At 34.1% G+C, this 19,956-nt stretch overlaps 1 protein-coding gene across 1 annotated transcript in view; it reads left to right on the plus strand.

The window, feature by feature from the left end:
• The first annotated feature begins 738 nt into the window (after positions 1-738).
• c12.1 (spliceosome-associated protein CWC15) overlaps positions 739-19,956 on the plus strand; it is a 52,998-nt gene continuing 33,780 nt past the window's right edge. The window contains exons 1-2 of the mRNA XM_089103919.1: positions 739-926; positions 18,008-18,198. Of these exons, the coding sequence (XP_088960045.1) occupies positions 808-926; positions 18,008-18,198 (310 nt within the window). The 5' untranslated portion in view covers positions 739-807. The remainder of the gene's footprint in view (positions 927-18,007; positions 18,199-19,956) is intronic.

Genomic DNA, 19,956 nt, shown 5'->3' on the forward strand with positions numbered 1-19,956 from the left:
TTAGTGTCAAATATGTTTTTCTTCTTTCTTCTGTTTCATTTTGTACTCCGTTTTTTTTTCCATTTATCCATTGTAAGCGGGAACAACTTCACTTCTTCCGTATCTATGCTTTTGATGACTCGGTCTTAGTTTTCTCAATATAGGACTCCCCCCATCCCTCAATTTCTTTTCCGAAACATATTCCTTCTTTGAAGTTTTCAGTCTAGACTGATCAAAAGTGCTCGTATCCGGAATCCTATGTTTCCTTTTATCTTATTATTGCATCTATTTATATTCTAGTAATAGTCACGGAGAAAGTCTTTATATTTCCAGCTGGTTAGAATAGAGTTTAAAAGAGTATCCAATTAGAAGAGTACATTTCATTCCACTATTAATATTAGTCCTTCTTTAATGTTAAGAGAACTTTAGTGTTAAGAGAGATGTAATTATAGTTTCAAGAGACCCTTGTTTCGGGAAGGGGATTTGAATGTACTTCGTACTTGCTATTCCTGGTATGGCAAAATTTGTTTATATTTGCCATACTATTATCATAATTTAAAAATTGTAACTATTTTTTTTCTAACAATATTAGGCTTTTTTCCTTTGTACTATCATCAATATAATCTTATATACTTAATATTTATCACAATTCATTAATTAAATCTAAGGACAAAATTTAAATGTTGACATGCAGCGGCATCTATTCCAAAAGAGTTGGTTCCTTTCTAGTTTCCCAGAAAGCATTTAGTGAAGAAATTCTCATATCAGTGAAACAATCTGATTTGACTTTTTTTTTATTGGCAAAAGTGAGTCAGTGCACTCAAAAGAATGACTACAGCTGCTCGCCCGACATTTGATCCAGCGAAGGGTGGGAAGAATGACTTATCAGCTCTTTCAAAGCAATATTCTAGCAGGGATTTGCCTGGTCACACAAAACTGAAATACAGGTTTGTTGAACTTTGTTTCTAACAACTTTTGAGGTAATCCTTGTCTATGGGTTCTTGTTGGATAAAATTCAAGTTTAGGGAATTTTTGGGTAGAATTCTGGACAAGCTACTAGGCTATTTGTTTCCCCAATTCTTTCTCCCTAGGGCATTTGGTAAATTTCCAGGTAGGAGCCTAGCTCTATAATTTAGCTAGGATGAAAGTGAAAACATCATTTGATGCGTTTTTTATGCTCTTTCGTAATTCAATAATCATTTCTGGGTCAATATATACCAAATCATATTATTGAGTTAGGAATAAAGTGAATACACCATTCAATGCCTTTTTTTATGCTGATTAGGAATATAATAGGCCTAAGCATTTCTATTGGAAATGAATTTCAGCCCCCCCCCCTATATATGCCAATTCAGGGTTAGGTTAGGTAAAGCCTATATAGGGGGGGGGGGCTGAAATTCATTTCCGATAGAAATGCTTATTATATTTGTAATCAGCATAAAAAAGGCATCAAATGGTGTATTCACTTTATTTGAAACTCAATAATATGATTTGGTATATATTGACCCATTTCTGGGGCTAATTGCATCTTGAGCCCATAAAGGGGCCCAAAAATATTTTATATGAATTATGAGAGAGTATAGGCTAAAACAAACATCAACTGATGATTTCACTTTCATCCTAGTTAAATTATATGGCCCACTGCAAATTTACCCACCCCTACCCTTTCAAAATAGATTTTCTGTTCTGCATCATTTATTGGTAAATTTTCAGCAGTTCATATTATTGACTTACAAATAAAGTAAACATACCTCTTGATGTCCTTTTTTATGCTCATTACAAATAAAATAATCATTTTTGTCAGAAATGAATTTTACCCCTACCACTAGGCCTATGTATAGGCTACCAATTCAGGGTAGGCTATGTATTTGTGCATTAGGGGTGTGGTGGTAAATTTTAAACTTACCTCTCATTTGCAGCTGAAATAAAAGTAAATTTTTACCAAATCATATTATTGACTTACAAGTAAAGTCAATATACCACTTGATGCCTTGATTTGAAATCAGAGATCAAAAAGCTAAATATTTGATTCCTTGAAAGATAATTAGGGCTCTGAGAGCCAAATCTAGTAATCTATGAATTAGATCTCCAAGAGCCCATGGATTAATTGAATGAATTTTAGGGCTCAGAATTTTAGAAGCAATTATGAGTTGGAAAATCAGTTTTGATCAATTTCACTCTCCCTATAAAGAATCACAAAATTTAGTAAAGCACAAGTTCTCCTATCATTTGTTTCACAGTAAATTATAGTAAGTAATCTCACTTTAAGTTTTTCTTGTACCACACTTTCAAGAACTTATAATTTTAGGATGTTGTTATAAGCACCCTTTAGCATATGTCTAAGAAAACTGTCATTAGGCTACTTATATTGTTATGTTGGCAGTAAAGACCATCCCTCTGTAGTAATATTAAATTTTCTGTTCTGTTTGTGTTTTTTTTAAATCCACACTTGTTATCCTTAAGAATCTTATTTCTTTGTTTGACAAAGCTCATAAGTCCTATAATGGGTAAATTTATGCTTTTTTGTATAATTGGGCTAGGAAGGAAGTGAATACATCTTTTGAAGCCATTTTTTTATGCTCTTTCTAAGTATATTAATTGCATCCAGGGTAAACTCCATTTTGAGCCATTATTAGGACCCAAAAAGTAACTTATTATAGTTTTTAGACTATGATATAAAATTAAAAAAATAGTTTGTAATAATTAGATATAAAAACTAGCTTTTAAATAAGCCCTTGAACAACTTTCTATGATGTTTTGGTGCCCTGCTAGCAACAAAGAAAAAAGAGCAGAACAAAAAAAGAAACTATGCTGCTATTTGTTAAGGGTATCAGACTCTTTTTAAAAATTCCTGCAAATTCATTTTCTAAATACCATTTTACTACTAAGACTAATCAAAATCAGGTATCATTCCCATATCAGCTACAAATGGCAATTTTTTTTTCTACAAGACTATCTTTCTAGAAACACACTTTTCACCTTTTGGTTACTACAGGCTCTTTTAACCTTCTTTAATGACTCAAACTGGAATTTGCCCCAGAAGTGAATATTAAGTTTAGAAATAGTGTAAAAAAAGTATCAAGTGATATATTTACTTTATTCCTAGCTAAATTATATGAAAAAAATATAAATTTACCCTTTAATGATTCTTTCAAATGCATTTCCACAAACTAAGACAAAGGTAACAATTCTGTGGTTGATTGTTTCTTATTTATCCTTTCCTCATTTAGATTTCATTATTGATAAAGTTTACTTCCAAATGTTCAGGAATTTCAGTTCTTTCCAGGATGATTTGGAATAGACAAAAGTGTCTATCCACTTTTCTGGAAGGCTTTTGTTTAACTTTGGGTGAATACCATCTTGTCTAAAGACCATTTCTTCTTCTTCTTCTATTTGACAGCAGGCAGGCTTTTCAGTGATACTATTTAGCCATTTTCCTTTTGCTTCACTCTGTGGGCTACAGAGCTACTGGCTTGATTGCCTCATGATTATTAGATATTTTCAGATATCTGTCAGTCGATCTGTCAACACTAGGAGTTCAATTATGAGTTGACAGACGTCGATTTCTATGCTCTCTGTGCAGGTATATTTTGCTAGGCTCTTAGCTGATAGTGAGATTTTATGGTGTTTGAAGCGTTTTAACAGTTTGCGAAGCAGAGTATGTTGTGCAGACGTCAGTATATTACATTCAAATAGGCAATGGTCAATTTTTTCATTATATATATTACAATGCCTACAAAGAGGGGACAGGGGAATTGAACCACTTGAATTAGAAAACTTATACAAGAATGCAAGAAAATTTAGTCTATTTGTTCCAGAGCAAATTCTATGATAAATTTTAGAAAGATACTTATTGGGAAAGGGGGAAAGAATAGGATTAACCTTATTGAAATTAATATCTGATAGTCTCCATTGGTAAATTGGCTGGCTCCATTGGCTGGTCAATATTTATAGCATTTTTTGCTATTTCATCAACCTGATGATTACCACTTATGCCAGAATGGCTAGGAATATACTGAAAATAAGTTTGTATGCCACTTGAAGCAAGATTATCTATAATACTGAGACAATGATGTGTCAATGTCCAACTTATACTGAGGAGCTGAGGCCAGCAACTCAAGGCTGGATAAAGAGTTGGAATATACAATAATATTATTTGAATTTGCAATCAAAGGTTGGTTTTCCTTAATGTGTTCTAATGCCATGATTATGGCATTTAACTCAGCAGACATTATAAATACATTATTGTATAATCTCTTGCCCATTGCAATTTTCAGGTGAGGAAGAAAAGCACCACTTGCTACCTTCTCATTCATTTTTGACCCATCAACAAATATTTGGAAGTGATTTTTATAGGTAATTGTATTAAGTTCTGCAAATTTTTTTTTTTTGGACAAAAGCGATGGGGGTTAAATCTTTAGTCCACTTTGAGAAATCAGTATTTATTATGGGACTTGACCAATTCCATGGAGGGGATTGGGGGAAAGTGGGTGCAATAGACTTTGCTGGTACGGGGAACTTCTTCTGAATGTTGGCATACTCATCTGCAATGCCTCTATACATGGCTGGATTTCTTAACCAATTATGTAGGGTGTGTGAGCTATTTGATTCAATTTTTGTAAGATGTTTTGTCAAGAGAAAGCTACATCTCTCCCTTATTGTTGTTAATCCACTCTCCATAAGCAGAAACTTTGTGCTTGTGGGGTTCCTAAGACCAAATATGAGATGTATTATATCATTTTGTGTTGTTTCAATTTTTTGCATCTGGGTCTTTGCACATGCACCATATACAATGAGCCCAAATAGTCAATATGGGGTCTTATATGTGATTTATAAAACTGGAGTAAGGTTTTCTCCTTACATCCCCAGGGTGTGGAAAGAAGTCTTTTTAGTATATTTGTTTTTCTATAGCATTTTTTTATTGTGTTTGAAATGTGGAGTTAGAAATTAAGTTTTTGGTCAAGCATGAGACCTAGATAATTAATATGATTATCTTCTGGAATAGTTGTTTTATTTAGAGTTAGTTTTGCATTAACATGGTTTCGCTTCCGGTGAAATTGGATTATTTTTGACTTGGTAGGTGCAATGGGTAAATCTGAATGTTGAGAGAATTTTTCAAATTGGAAAAGTGACTTTTGCAGATTTCCCCAACTCTTTCTCCCTAGGGCATTTGGTAAATTTTCAGGTAGCTCTATAATTTAGCTAGGATGAAAGTGAAAACATCATTTGATGCGTTTTTTATGCTCTTTCGTAATTCAATAATCATTTCTGGGGCTAATTGCATCTTGAGCCCATAAAGGGGCCCAAAGATATTTTATATGAATTATGAAAGAGTATAGGCTAAAACAAACATCAACTGATGATTTCACTTTCATCCTAGTTAAATTATATGGCCCACTGCAAATTTACCCACCCCTACCCTTTCAAAATAGATTTTCTGTTCTGCATAATTTATTGGTAAATTTTCAGCAGTTCATGACTTACAAATAAAGTAAACATACCACTTGATGCCCTTTTTTATGCTCATTACAAATAAAATAATCATTTTTGTCAGAAATGAATTTTACCCCTACCCCTAGGCCTATGTATAGGCTACCAATTCAGGGTAGGCTATGTATTTGCACATTAGGGGGGTGGGGGTAAAGTTTAAACTTACCTCTCATTTACATCAGAAATAAAGGTAAATTTTTACCAAATCATATTATTGACTTACAAATAAAGTGAATATACCACTTGATGCCTTTTTTATGCTCTTTCCAAATATAATAATCATTTTTGTTGGAAATACAGGGTATATATTTGTAAATAAGGGGTGGGAGGGGGTGGGGGTAAATGTTATTTCTGATGTAAATGGGAGATAAGTTTAAACTTTACCCCAACCCCCCTAATATGCAAATATATACTCTGAATTAGCATATAGGGCTGAATTGGTATATAGGGGTGAGGATTAGTTATATAGGGGTGGGGGTAAAATTCATTTCCAGCAAAAATGATTAGCAAATTATATTTGGAAAGAGCATAAAAAAAGGCATTGAGCAGTATATTCACTTTATTTGTAAGTCAATAATATGATTTGGTAAAAAATTTACCAAAATAAAGTTTACCCACACCCCCCTAATGTGCAAATATATAGCCTAGCCTACCCTGAATTGATATATATAGGAGTGGGGGGTAAAATTCATTTCCAACAAAAATAATTATTATATTTGTAATGAACATAAAAAAGGAACCAAGTGGTATGTTTACGTTATTTGTAAGTCAATAATAGGAACAGCTGAAGATTTACCCATTTATCTTCTTTTGATCTTCCAGTCTTTTTCTTACTCAGAGAAACCTTCCACTTTTATCATTCTCCTCAACTGGTATTGTTGATCAGCTGTAAGAGCCAAATTTATCAATCCTCAGATTAAAACCAGGGGTCTGAAAGCAAAATCTAGTATTCCTTGATTTGAAATCAGAGATCAAAAAGCTAAATATTTGATTCCTTGAAAGATAATTAGGGCTCTGAGAGCCAAATCTATTAATCTATGAATTAGATCTCCAAGAGCCCATGGATTAATTGAATGAATTTTAGGGCTCAGAATTTTAGAAGCAATCATGAGTCTGAAAATCAGTTTTGATCAATTTCACTCTCCCTATAAAGAATCACAAAATTTGGTAAAGCACAAGTTCTCCTATCATTTGTTTCACAGTAAATTATAGTAAGTAATCTCACTTTAAGTTTTCTTGTACCACACTTTCAACAACTTCTAATTTTAGGATGTTGTTATAAGCACCCTTTAGCATATGTCTAAGAAAACTGTCATTAGGCTACTTATATTGTTATGTTGGCAGTAAAGATCATCCCTCTGTAGTAATATTAAATTTTCTGTTCTGTTTGTGTGTTTTTTTTAAATCCATGCTGGTTATCCTTAAGAATCTTATTTCTTTGTTTGACAAAGCTCATAAGTCCTATAATGGGTAAATTTATGCTTTTTTGTATAATTGGGCTAGGAAGGAAGTGAATACATCTTTTGAAGCCATTTTTTTATGCTCTTTCCAAGTATAATAATTGCATCCAAGGTAAACTCCATTTTGAGCCATTATTAGGACCCGAAAAGTAACTTATTATAGTTTTTAGACTATGATATAAAATTAAAAAAATAGTCTGTAATAATTAGATATAAAAACTAGCTTTTAAATAAGCCCTTGAACAACTTTCTATGATGTTTTGGTGCCCTGCTAGCAACAAAGAAAAAAGAGCAGAACCAAAAAAAAGAAACTATGCTGCTATTTGTTAAGGGTATCAGACTCTTTTTAAAAATTCCTGCAAATTCGTTTTCTAAATACCATTTTACTACCAAGACTAATCAAAATCAGGTATCATTTCCAAATCAGCTACAAATGGTAATTTTTTTTTCTACAACACTATCTTTCTAGAAACACACTTTTCAACTTTTGGTTACTACAGGCTCTTTTAACCTTCTTTAATGACTCAAACTGGAATTTGCCCCAGAAGTGAATATTATGTTTAGAAATAGTGTAAAAAAGTATCAAGTGATATATTTACTTTATTCTTAGCTAAATTATATGAAAAAAATATAAATTTACCCTTTAATGATTCTTTCAAATACATTTCCACAAACCAAGAGAAAGGTAACAATTCTGTGGTTGATTGTTTCTTATTTATCCTTTCCTCATTTAGGTTTCATTGTTGATAAAGTTTACTTCCAAATGTTCAGGAATTTCAGTTCTTTCCAGGATGATTTGGAATAGACAAAAGTGTCTATCCACTTTTCTGGAAGGCTTTTGTTTAACTTTGGGTGAATACCTTCTTCATCTAATTCACAACAGGCGGAAGTGATTTTTATAGGTAATTGTATTAAGTTCAGCAAATTTTTTTCTGGACAAAAGCAATGGGGGTTAAATCTTTAGTCCACCTTGAGAAATCAGTATTTATTATGGGACTTGACCAATTCCATGGAGGGGATTGGGGGAAAGTGGGTGCAATAGACTTTGCTGGTACGGGGAACTTCTTCTGAATGTTGACATACTCATCTGCAATGCCTCTATACATGGCTGGATTTCTTAACCAATTATGTAGGGTGTGTGAGCTATTTTATTCAGTTTTTGTAAGATTCTTTGTCAAGAGAAAGCTATATCTCTCCCTTATTGTTGTTAATTCACTCTCCATAAGCAGAAACTTGGTGCTTGTGGGTTTCCTAAGACCAAATATGAGGCGTATTATATCATTTTGTGTTGTTTCAATTTTTTGCATCTGGGTCTTTGCACATGCACCATATACGATGAGCCCATAGTCAATATGGGGTCTTATATGTGATTTATAAAACTGGAGTAAGGTTTTCTCCTTACAGCCCCAGGGCGTGGAAAGAAGTCTTTTTAGTATATTTGTTTTTCTATAGCATTTTTTTTTATTGTGTTTGAAATGTGGAGGTGGAAATTAAGTTTTTGGTCAAGCATGAGACCTAGATAATTAATATGATTATCTTCTGGAATAGTTGTTTTATTTAGAGTTAGTTTTGCATTAACATGGTTTCGCTTTCAGTGAAATTGGATTATTTTTGACTTGGTAGGTGCAATGGGTAAATCTGAATGTTGAGAGAATTTTTCAAATTTGAAAAGTGACTTTTGCAGATTTGACTGTGCTATCTCAAAGGTGTTGCCAGATGACCATAGCACCAGATTGTCAGCATATTGTAGATTCGTGTGGGGTAGGTTCATGTCCCAGAGATATAGAACAAACGGGTGGCAACTGAGGACTGCTCCCTGAGGTAGGCCTTTGGTTGTTGTCTTTTGGGGTGAAGAGGCTGAACCAACACAAACAATGAAACTTCACTCTTCTATGAAGGATTTTATAAAAGATACTAGCTTGGGGGGTAGTCCAAGGTTTGCAAGTTTATTTAAAAGGATTTGGTGGTTCACATTGTCATATGCCCCTTCAAAATCTAGGAAAGCTGCAACTGGGACTTAATTTTTTGAGAATGATTCATTTATTGTATTTGTTAGCAAAATGAAAGCATCTGTTGAGGAGTGGTGTTTCCTGAATCCAGTTTGAGTGTGAGGGATCATATTGTTTTTTTTCAACAAACCAGAGGAGTATGTAATAGATAATTTTCTCCATTATTTTCCCCATCATAGGAGTAATCAATATGGGCCTATAGGACTCAGGGTTCTCTTTGGGTTTATTTTTCTTTAGGATTGGTAGGAGGGACGAACATTTCCATATATTGGGGAAATTAAAAGATGCCCAAGCGTGATTATAACAATTTAGCAGTTCTTGTTTGTATGAAGGGGTGAGATTCTTTATCCATGTAGGGTGTATGTTGTTATAGCTGCCGCTAGTTTTGGTCCTAATATGATGTATTGCATTATTCATTTCCTGGATTGAAAATGGACTACTTATATACTCGGATCCTGGGCGTGGTTGGTAACTTGGGTTCATAGGAATTGGGGACATTTTGCTTTAATTCTTTGATGCTATCTTATTAAAAAAGAGTTGCAAATAGCTTAGCTTTTTCATTATCACTGTCATAGTGGGTATTATTATGTATAAGCTCATACAAGAGTGGGTTGGGGGAAATCTTTTTCCCACAGATGTGGCTTATGACTTTATGTATAATTGGCTCATGTGTTTCTCTGGAGAGATTATTTGCAAAATTATTCCAGTAATTATATTTAGTATCTATTATAGTCCTTTTTAGATTAGATTCTGCTTGTAATTTTTTTAAATATGCACTAGGTGATGTTTTTTTTATGAATTCTGTCCTAGCTGCCTTTTTGATTCTCTATTTATTTTGGCACTCATTTGTCCACCAGGCTTTAGGAATGTGTTTAGGGTAGGTTTTCTTAGGTGTTGTCCTGGGGATAGCATGATTAGCTGTATTTATTAGTAAAGATGTGAATACTTCAGCATGTGTGTCAACTGTTGTGTTTGAAATGTATGAATTTTGGGTGAAACTTGTGATTTCATCATTTAGCTTATTTTGGAACATAGACCAATTTGCTTTAGTGTTGATATATTTGGAGGTATGTGGTAGAATCTCTGCACGTTCATTTAGGGAACACATTAAAACAAAGTGGTCAGTACACAGACTATCCATTTCATTTATATGAATTTTATTCAAAATATTTAATGACACAATTTGTAGATCAATTGTGGAGAATCTGCTACTTTTGGGGTTTAAATAAGTATTCTGGTGGGGTAGCAACTGCTAATTCATTATTATTTGAAGTCATATACTCAATCAATTTACCAGCTTTATTTGCTGGTTTATTCCCCCACAAAAGGCTGTGGGCATTGAAATCTCCACAAATAATGATATTTTTTAACATATTACAATTACTTATATAATTAAAGAAATCCATGGCATCTGTAGTTTGGCCATTAGGGTTATAAAAGCTTATTATGTAGGTTTTTATATTATTCAGCCAAACACTGATACCAATTGCATCAACATCATTAGCTAAATCTGGAAAATTGATGCCACAGAATTTTATATTATTTTTAACTAATAGAGCTACTCCACCTCCTTTTCTCTCTGATGATCTATCCTTTCTCAGGATAGTATATCCCAGATACTTAATTTGTTGATTTTGGGTTAAATGAGTTTCCTGGAGGCAAGCAAGATTAATGGAATTATTATTCATAAAAGATATTAGTTCATTTAGCTTATTTTCTGTGAGAGTGATCTTATGTTCCACTGGAGTATTGATATGTGTTGTGTTGTTGATTTATTTTTCATATGACTGTGTATCAATGTTCAGCTTTGTTAATAGTAAAGTAAGACCTTTTTTTGCTTGAATGCAATCATCAGGGATTTAGATTTTTGCCAATTCTGCAATAATTTTTGTTTTCTGTTGTTGATGTATGTTCATGGCCTGAACTGTATTACAGTTTAGAATGAATAAGCATATATTTGGGTATTGCATGTATGGTTGTGCATCCTGTTTGTCGGTTAAGGGATTGATTCATGGTAGTGTTTCTTGTTTATTTCTTCTTGGGAGGGGGGGCCAGGCTGACCTCATCTCACTGGACAAGGAGGCTCGTTGACTTGGTGGTTCCTTTTGATAGGGATGTGATCTAGGGGGCTTAGAAGATGGCGTTTTATACGGGGTACTTGATGCATTGGGGGTTTTGGTTGGTTTTATTATGGGTTTTATTTGGTATTGTTGGGCAGCATTTGCTTCCATTGCTGCAAAGGGGTATGGGATGGCCTTCTCTGTTACTATTTGGAGTGTTAGAGCTCTTTTCTTATATGTAGGGCATAGTGATTTATTTGTAGATTCATGTGGGCCTTTGCAATTGATACATGTAGACTGAGTGTTGTTGCAAGTTGTCGACTCTTTAGGATGGTATGCTTTACAATTACTACACTATAGGAGAATTTCATTGCATTTGTTTGTTGTGTGACCCAGTTTGTCATACTTCTGATACTGGATAGGCTTAAGTTTGTATTCCTTGTGTGGTTTGATTTGCCCAAATAGGAAGAACTTTTCTGGGATACTAATATATTCCTCCAGTGTGAATAAAAAGGATCTACTAGTTTTTACGCGATTAGAGTTAGGTTTTCCAAGTTGGGTAACATCATCAACTGGGATTATGTTGCCAGCCCTATCGGAGAGCCCTTCTTTTAACTCCTGAATGGATATATTTGGGGGAACATTATAAACTACTATTTTTGTTGGTGATTGTTTTGGGTTCCATTTAGATGCGTTAATTGGGGTATTCAGAAGGTATTTTAGTTTCATTATTGTGTCTGTTTATTTCTGATCGTTGACAGCTATTAGCAGATATCCATCATAGTTAATATTAAGAGAGAACATTGATTTTAGCAATTTAAAAATTGCCACTCTTATTTCAGTAATCTTTTTTATTTCAAAGGGGGTAGTAGGAGTAATTTTAAGGTAAATTTCTAAGTTTTTGGAGGGAGGATCTTGGGCAGTTACAGGGGAAATTCTTTTGATTGGGGAGATTTTTTTCCTTTTTTTAGAGCTTCTAGAAAGGACCTCTTGAAACCCATTATCATCATTTATGGTGACATTAGCCCCTACACTTATCATTGTCCTATTCTCAGAATTGGAGCTATCATTTGAACTTTGAGATAGTGTGCTTGACCAGCCAAAATGGGTATCACTTTCACTGGCATTTGAGGTGGGATCTGGGGGGACTTTTTTTTTTTGGAGGACTTCTAATCATTGCCTATTGGAAAAAGCTTTAAACAAAAACAAAACTAAAAACAAGAAGGGATAATAGAATGATATCAAACCGTCTGCACTATACTATGGGGAGGAGAAACACCACAGTATAGCCTTGAAGATGAATTGAGCAGGATTGGGTTGGTACAACTGCTGATTAAATGCGATAATATTTCACAAGAAAATTTATTTTAAATTTCTTATAAAGTTGCTGCTGTGTATTCTGCCATTTATGTATTCTGTGTATCTGTGTATTAATCTACCATTTCTGGTAGATTTTAGAATATAGTTCAATTCTTCTTTTGTTAAAAGACATCTATTGTTACACTCCTTCCCTTAAAGATTATTTATGTGTTTGTTTTTTTCTGGTTCTTTGCCATTCATATTCATTAATCCCAATTCAATTTTGAATAATTCATTCCTGGTGAGATTTCACTATAAATCCTTTGTCTTGGTATTCCTTCTGCCTCTACTGTTATGCAATTATGATCACTAACTAGTGTTGCTTCTTCCATCACTTTAACCTTGAAATTTGAAAAATACAAGTGTTTCCAAATCAAACATCTATTGTTGTTTAGGATGTTGCTGATGGAGCTATCTCTGTTTGCAGACTTTTCGCATTAGTAAGCATAAATCACTATCCACAAAAAAATCAAATATGTAGGACCCTGGATTGTTCTTTAGTGAGCAATTAAACTAAACTGGATGGTGAATATAGAGATCCCCAACTATGGAATAATCTAATCATATGGAATACTACTATAAATCAATTTAAAACCTTACCTATTTTAGTAGAACCTGAAGGAGTATATATCTAAACAATAATAAATGATTTACTCTAGTAGTATAGCCTATACTTCTGCCACTACCAAATCAACCTCCATTCTACTCAAACTATTTGGAATACTTAAAATTAAAGCTCTTAAACAACATTGAATTCTTTATGCCTATCATAACCCCTTATCCTCTGCCAGCTGTCCTCTGTCTTTCCTAATGACATTAAAGTTTTATAATTTGCTTTACTCTCAAATTGATTAATGGTTCTTTCTGGAAAAAAAATTCCAACCAATGTTCCTGAGCTGGTTTTACACACTGCTTAGCTTTTGTACACTTTCTCTGGGTAATAGGCTATTAATGTCAAAACTTGAGGAGATATGGTCATTTCTGTACAACTTGTGTTACTGCATTCTTTGTCTCACTGCTGTAGTTTGAACTTTCTATGCTTTGGATGGTTTGTTGATTTTTGTGGCTAGACTTGAGCAGTGCCTCTACGTAACTTCTATAAGTTACTGTAGCTCTTGCAATGCCCATTTGTTGTTACTCCCCAATATATGTTATTGTTCAATGTTGTTGTTTTACTGTGCAGAGTTTCAACGTTGTGTGGTTTCAGCCACAGTTGATACATAAATATTGCACTTTTCATTTGATTTTGGTTTTCAACTGAAGTGGGCAGTGATTTGACATTGTTTTGACAGTGTTTTGAGTTTTTGCATATGTCATACAAATTGGAATTAATGAACAACAATTATCCTTCCCATTTCAATGCTTCTGGCATTTCAAACATGTTTGTATTCTTGAACATCTTTGGTGCTGCCATCAAACTAAACTATCATGGGCAGTTCTTCTTCCTTAAAGACAGCCATTATTATTATTAGTCCGGGTTGCAGCAGTAGCTAGCATCCTAGTAAGAGACAATCACATCCAATACTAAAAAATATCATAGCCCATAACTTTTGGAAATAGTGTCAGATCAAAACAAGACATACACTATTAGAACTGCCTTATTCAAAACCCCTATATAGGAAACTTACCATCCCTTGGCTTGATTAACAAGAAAAATGTATTGGCTTGAAAAACAAGATAAGTTGCTTGAACTATGATATCTGCATAAACAGCATCTTTTTTTTAATCTGTTCCACTCAGATAGCAGGGCACTAGAATATCATAAGAGCTGTTTAATGGCTAATTTTAAAAGAAATTGCTGCATCTAGTTCCTTTTGTAATTAAAAAATATCTTTAAAATAGAATAAATTTTTTACGAAAAACTGTATTTTTCATGTACAAGATTGATGAATGAAGTCATGATCATAGATTGCTATATTAAAAGTTTTGCATAAAGGATGAATTATAAATTGGGACTATGTAAGATTCATTGGGTAGGGCTGGAACCTAGTAAAGAACAAACCACAGTGCTTAGTAACTAGAAGTGAAGATAATACAAGAATCTTTTGAAAAGTCTTACATAAAGTTTGATAATAAAGACCAATGGTAGGTTCCAGAACTCAATTATAACATTAGCGATTAATAGTTGTATGTTATTATTTTCATTCCAAGCCAACAGCAAACAAAAAATTGTATCAAAATAGTTTGCGGTAACAAACTAAGGAGCAACATGGCATAATAGTAACCAAAACTCTTAAAAACGAAATTTTGATATCTTTAGATATATCAAAAGAATTGGCTGATTATGCTAATTCCAAACATATAAGATTCATGAAGCTTAATCTTACATATAAAAGGCTACTAACATGAGAAAATCTGCAGGATTTTCAAAAAAAAGGGAAAATCACACCATCAGACTCAGCATATAAGAGAACCATACTGTAGAGATTTTAAGCTTCTATCTGCAAAAATTTGGAATTTTGTATTTTTTTGCCAGAAGAAAGATCATGGTTGCATGTTTCTTTTTTTTTCAGGGGTGATTGTATAAAAAACAATGGTCCTAGAACATTGAGAGAGGACTCATTTGAATGGAAATTAAAAGTTATAGTGCCCTTTGTAAGTGACCAAAAAGATTGAAGGAAAACCAGCCTTCATCCCATATCCCCTTTTTCCCCAAAATCCTGTTATCACAATTCTGAGATGGCCAGTTTGTTCAGTATAGTTGGAAAGTCCCAAAACTAAGCTTTTGGAGATAAAATGACCCCATATAGCCCCTGGGGATAGGTCTTCAAGTTATTAAATTTGTCCATTGTTATGTATAGTATTTGTTATTGGAAAGCATACAGACATTTTTGGGGTGGATTTTGTGCCTGGGATTAATTTTCTTTAGGGAGGGAATTTTTTACACTGGGGGATTTGACAGAATTCTTATATACAATTCCTTTTATTTGTCTTACTTTCTCTTTGCCAACTCAATTTTGCACGTGGAGATGTTCTGGGGGAATTTTCAGCATGTTTTGATTTTAATAAAGAACTCCCATGGAAGGGGTGACTTCCAGAGTGATCAGAAAAACGATTATAACTTAGTTTTTTTTCAAATGAAAGTATGCCCAGGATATTTTTTCAGGCTGAATTGTCAGCAACAAATTTTATGGAGAGGGGGAGATTTTCTGAAATGATGGAATTGTCCAGAAGGAATTTTAAGAGAAAAAAAAGGGATTTTTTTTTGTACTGCAACACAGGTAATGTAACACTTCTTTTGGTGTATTTTCAGTATAACTGAAAGTCTTGAATGCTGAAGTAAACACTTTTAAGCAAGTACATTTATTCTGAAAGATAAATGTGATCAATTTTGAGATGAAAAAAGGTACATATGGAAGTTTTTTTTTCACTAAAGAGCAACTTAAAATTAAGTGTTCAGATGGAAGGGAATAGGGGGCATTAGTCTCATGATATCTCAAAGTATATCTGCTGTTATATGTTTTATCATTGGTCTTTATTTTCATATACTAACTTTTAATGCTATCAAAGTTCAGTGTTGCCAAAGGTTTAAAGAGAGATAAAGGTCAGATTTAAAGATGACATTTGTTGCTGAAAAATGACTATCACAAACCCAAATGGGCAGAATTCGCATTTTAGCGTCAATAGAACAAAAAAAGAACCAAAAACAAACAAACAAACAACAACAGGAAATTATAAAAGGGTCGATATCAAATATGCAAAATGTTATAAACAAATTAAACTCATAAAATTAGAAGGTCAATGCCAAATCAGCAAAAATGTCAAAAAAATGGAAACTTGCAAAATTAAAAAGGGGATAAAAAAAAATTAAAACAAAAACATAAATTAGTTATGTGACTAAAAAATAAAGACCTCCAAATTTGCAAAATGAACATTAAAATTAAAAAATTATGAGGTAAAAAGGGAGTGAGGGAGGGGGGGGGAGTTGCTAAGATTCACTGATTGAAAATGTCAACTATGTAAGGGACATTTCTTCTATATATTTCAGTGCAAACTCTTATTGGGGCAAGAAAGGGGGTTTCTATTGAAACAGAACATGGGAGGCGAGGTCAAAGGGTTGAGTATTGACCAGGGAAAAAAGGTAGTTGTGGGAGGGTTATGAAGGGCATTGTTAGCAAAATGTAAGGAAATTTTTGCTCTCCTTTCCTTAAGGGTGACAAGATTAGCTCTCTGAAGAAGGGAAATATAAGGTACTTTACCCTCATTGAAGATAATTTTTAGGCACCTTTTATGGATTGGCTCTATTCTGTCTGACAATTCAATGGAGATGCCAGGATGCCAAACAGGACAGGCGTACTCAAGGGTTGAGCATACAAATGAGAGGGAAATTCTCAAATAATGTGATTTAGGGCATTTAAATTTTTTAAGGAGTTTTAGGAGGGAAAATGCGGCATTTATACGTTTTACGATGTCATTAATATGGCAATCCTATTTTAAGTCACTTGAGACAGTAATACCCAGTAATTTCATAGTGATAACAGACATTTCAGGGGGATTGGACAGGGGAAAGAAGGGGAAGATTTAAGGAAATTAATAGTAAGAACAGTTGACTTTAAAAGGTTGACTTTCATATCATTAGTAACAGCTTCAGCTGGTATCGATTCCAAGATGTCCATTGGGTTACTTTTTAAATTTTTGGAACATGTCTCTAAGACAGTTAGATCATCAACGAATTTCCATCTATATGGGAAATTGACACCCAGGTTGTTTATCATTGTAAGAAATGAAATTGGACCTAAGAGGGTTCCCTGGTGCACACCATTATAAATTGGGAGGGGATCAGAATATACATTCAGATAATATGAACCAGTTTTTTCAACCATAAGAGATTGTTTGATTCCTCCTGAAAATTAGGTTAAAAACCTTGCATATCAAGGAGACACCAGAAAATAAGAAAGAAGAGGATTGTATTTTGTGTGGTAAATATGGATATCCTTCTTTTTTTGAATATTCTTACCAGAAGTGACTGGCTGATAATTTCGAAGTAAGTAAACTTAGACCATGTATCAAAGTTAGAAATGAAAAATAAGATGAAATGCACCAAAACGTGCTGGAAAACTTGATTTGAACCATTAAATTCTCAAGTATACGGGATTGCACTAGGACTTCTAAATTGTACCGAAACACTACAATTGTATAGTGTTGACAATGCTGTCTGAGTTATTTTGAGTGAAATTTGTAAGAGACATATCTAGCAGTCCATGTTTGGTTGGTACAGCATTTTTTAGTGAGAGATAGGGGAGGCTTTAAATTCAGATATATCAGTAATAGATAACTTATGCAAAAACTAAATAGGTTTATAAAGACAGTCAGCTTAATAGAATTTCTTGGAATAGTTGGTCCCAAAGTATGGTTTCAAGGTACAAAAAACAATAAAAAATGAGGTAGCTACTTCTAGGAAAGGGCTCTACTAATATACCACCCCCTCCACCCCAACATCTGAAAATCCCTTATTTTATTTGGTAGATGGTTTGGGTGAAAGATATGCTCCAGTTTAAGGGGATATTTTTAATTGGATGTCAGGGAATGGCTTGGCTTTGGAAATCGTATTTTTTAGGTCTATTATTGTCTTCAAATAGTAGAAAAATGCCTAGGGACATGGGATTCACTTTAAACTGTGGAATTGAACTAAAGTTTTGTATATTTATAGAGAGCCAGGTCAAGGCACAAATGAAGAGGTCAGAAGCCGTGACTTTCGTAGAGACTTGGAGGAAAGGGAAAGAGTAGCAAGCAGAGATAAAGAACGAGGAAGAGGAGCAGAGAGAGATCGCAGAGCAATTGAACCTGCTCCTGCTGCAAAACGATCCCGGCAGGAAGCTATTCAGGCTAGTATAGATGCAGGTATGCATGACAAAGAAAAACACGACAGAACATCTCGGCTGTGATAATTAAAAGGGCGACATATGCCATTTTGGTCGAAAATGAGTCATGTGTATGTCATGGGTAAACCCAGCACGAGGAATCGAATGGTGAAATCAGAATTCTCCTATCTCCTACCGTTGCGAAGATAAAAAAAAGAGACATATGCCACTTTTGGACGCGGATCGCAGCTGGGCCAAAAAGGAGATACGTGCAGAGCACGTGTCTCCTTTTCGGCTGTAATAATTAAAAGGGCGACATATGCCATTTTGGTCAAAAATAAGGTATGTATATGTTGGTGGTAACCGTAGCACGGGGAATCGAATGGTGCAGTCAGAATTGTCCTATCTCGTACCATATTGAAGATAAAAATGAGACATAACACCACTTTTGACCTACCTCACATCCGACAACTGGGATAATTAAAATGGCAGCATATGCCATTTTGATCGAAAATGACTTATGTATGTGTCATGGGTAAACTTAGCACAAGAAATCGTATAGTGCAGTCAGAATTGCCCTATTTCTGGCCGTTACGAAGATAAATAAGAGACATACGCCACTCCTTTGGACGAGGACAAACTTTGAAGACTAAAAAGAGACATGCACCACGGACAAACATTTTTGCTTTTTTTGGCTCTCCTGAAAAGTTACAAAAATGGCGTATGTCGCCCTTTTAATTATCACAGCCGAACTCATGTAGCAACTTATGCTTGTACCTTTTTGAGGATTAAATAAAAGAAAACAAGTTTTTTTAACTGAAAGTAAGGACCGACGATAACACTGAAACCGACCAGACAAGCTTCCGTATAGGAACGGGGCTGGCCCCGCCACACTGCCTCGCTCCTTACGCTAAATTTTGACGTTCTCACAACTCTATTTTTTTAAACAATAAAAAAAATTTAGCGTAAAGAGCGAGGCGTTGAGGAGGGGACAGCCCCCTTCATATACGGAATAATTTCTGTTCGTTTTAAGTTCTAACGTCGTTCCTTACTTTCAGTTAATAAAACTTTTTTTTTTTTATTTAATTTTTGAACGTTTTTGAATTAATGCAGGTTTTGATTTGGACTTACCGTACATGAATAATTAAAACAAAATTTGCATATTATATTTGGTTAAATGGCTTTCTCGAAACTTGTTTAATTTTATTTACGAACGTTTTTATTAGTAATAAATATACGTAACTTAGAATTAACTTACGTAACGAACTTCTATATTCATAAATGTTTAACACGTATATTAGGGGGTTCGCCCCCTAGTCAATACCCTGCTCTTTAAACTATAGATCGAATTTTTTTTCCAGTTCTTTAAAAATGACCTCTTAATCACAATCAGTCGATCAGTTGAAAAACTTGTTTTTTTTATTTAATTCCTGATATTTTTCTTTAATAATGCTGGGAAATCCGGCGCCCCCTTCATAGCAATTTCCCTTCCCCCATGAAAACTTCCTTCATGGAAAGATCCTTCCATATAGTCCCCGACCCTCTCCTTCCCCCACCTACCAGAAAAAATCTCCTCTGAAAAAGTCTGTATACTTCCCAATAACCAATACTATATGTTAGTAGAAGGGGGGGTTCTACTCGTGTCAGTACATAATTTATGCATGTTTTTATGGACTTTGTCAGTGAGAATTTGAAAAACAGGAACTTTGTCACTTTCATGGACTATAGAGTCATTAGGGAGAACACGTGGTTAATGGGGTCAATGTTATTGTTGTTGTTTTGGGCACGCGATAGAGTC

This window comes from Artemia sp. Qi Xiang Cuo, chromosome 18, assembly GCF_049724085.1.
Source record: "Artemia sp. Qi Xiang Cuo chromosome 18, ASM4972408v1, whole genome shotgun sequence".
Lineage (NCBI taxonomy): Eukaryota > Metazoa > Arthropoda > Branchiopoda > Anostraca > Artemiidae > Artemia > Artemia sp. Qi Xiang Cuo.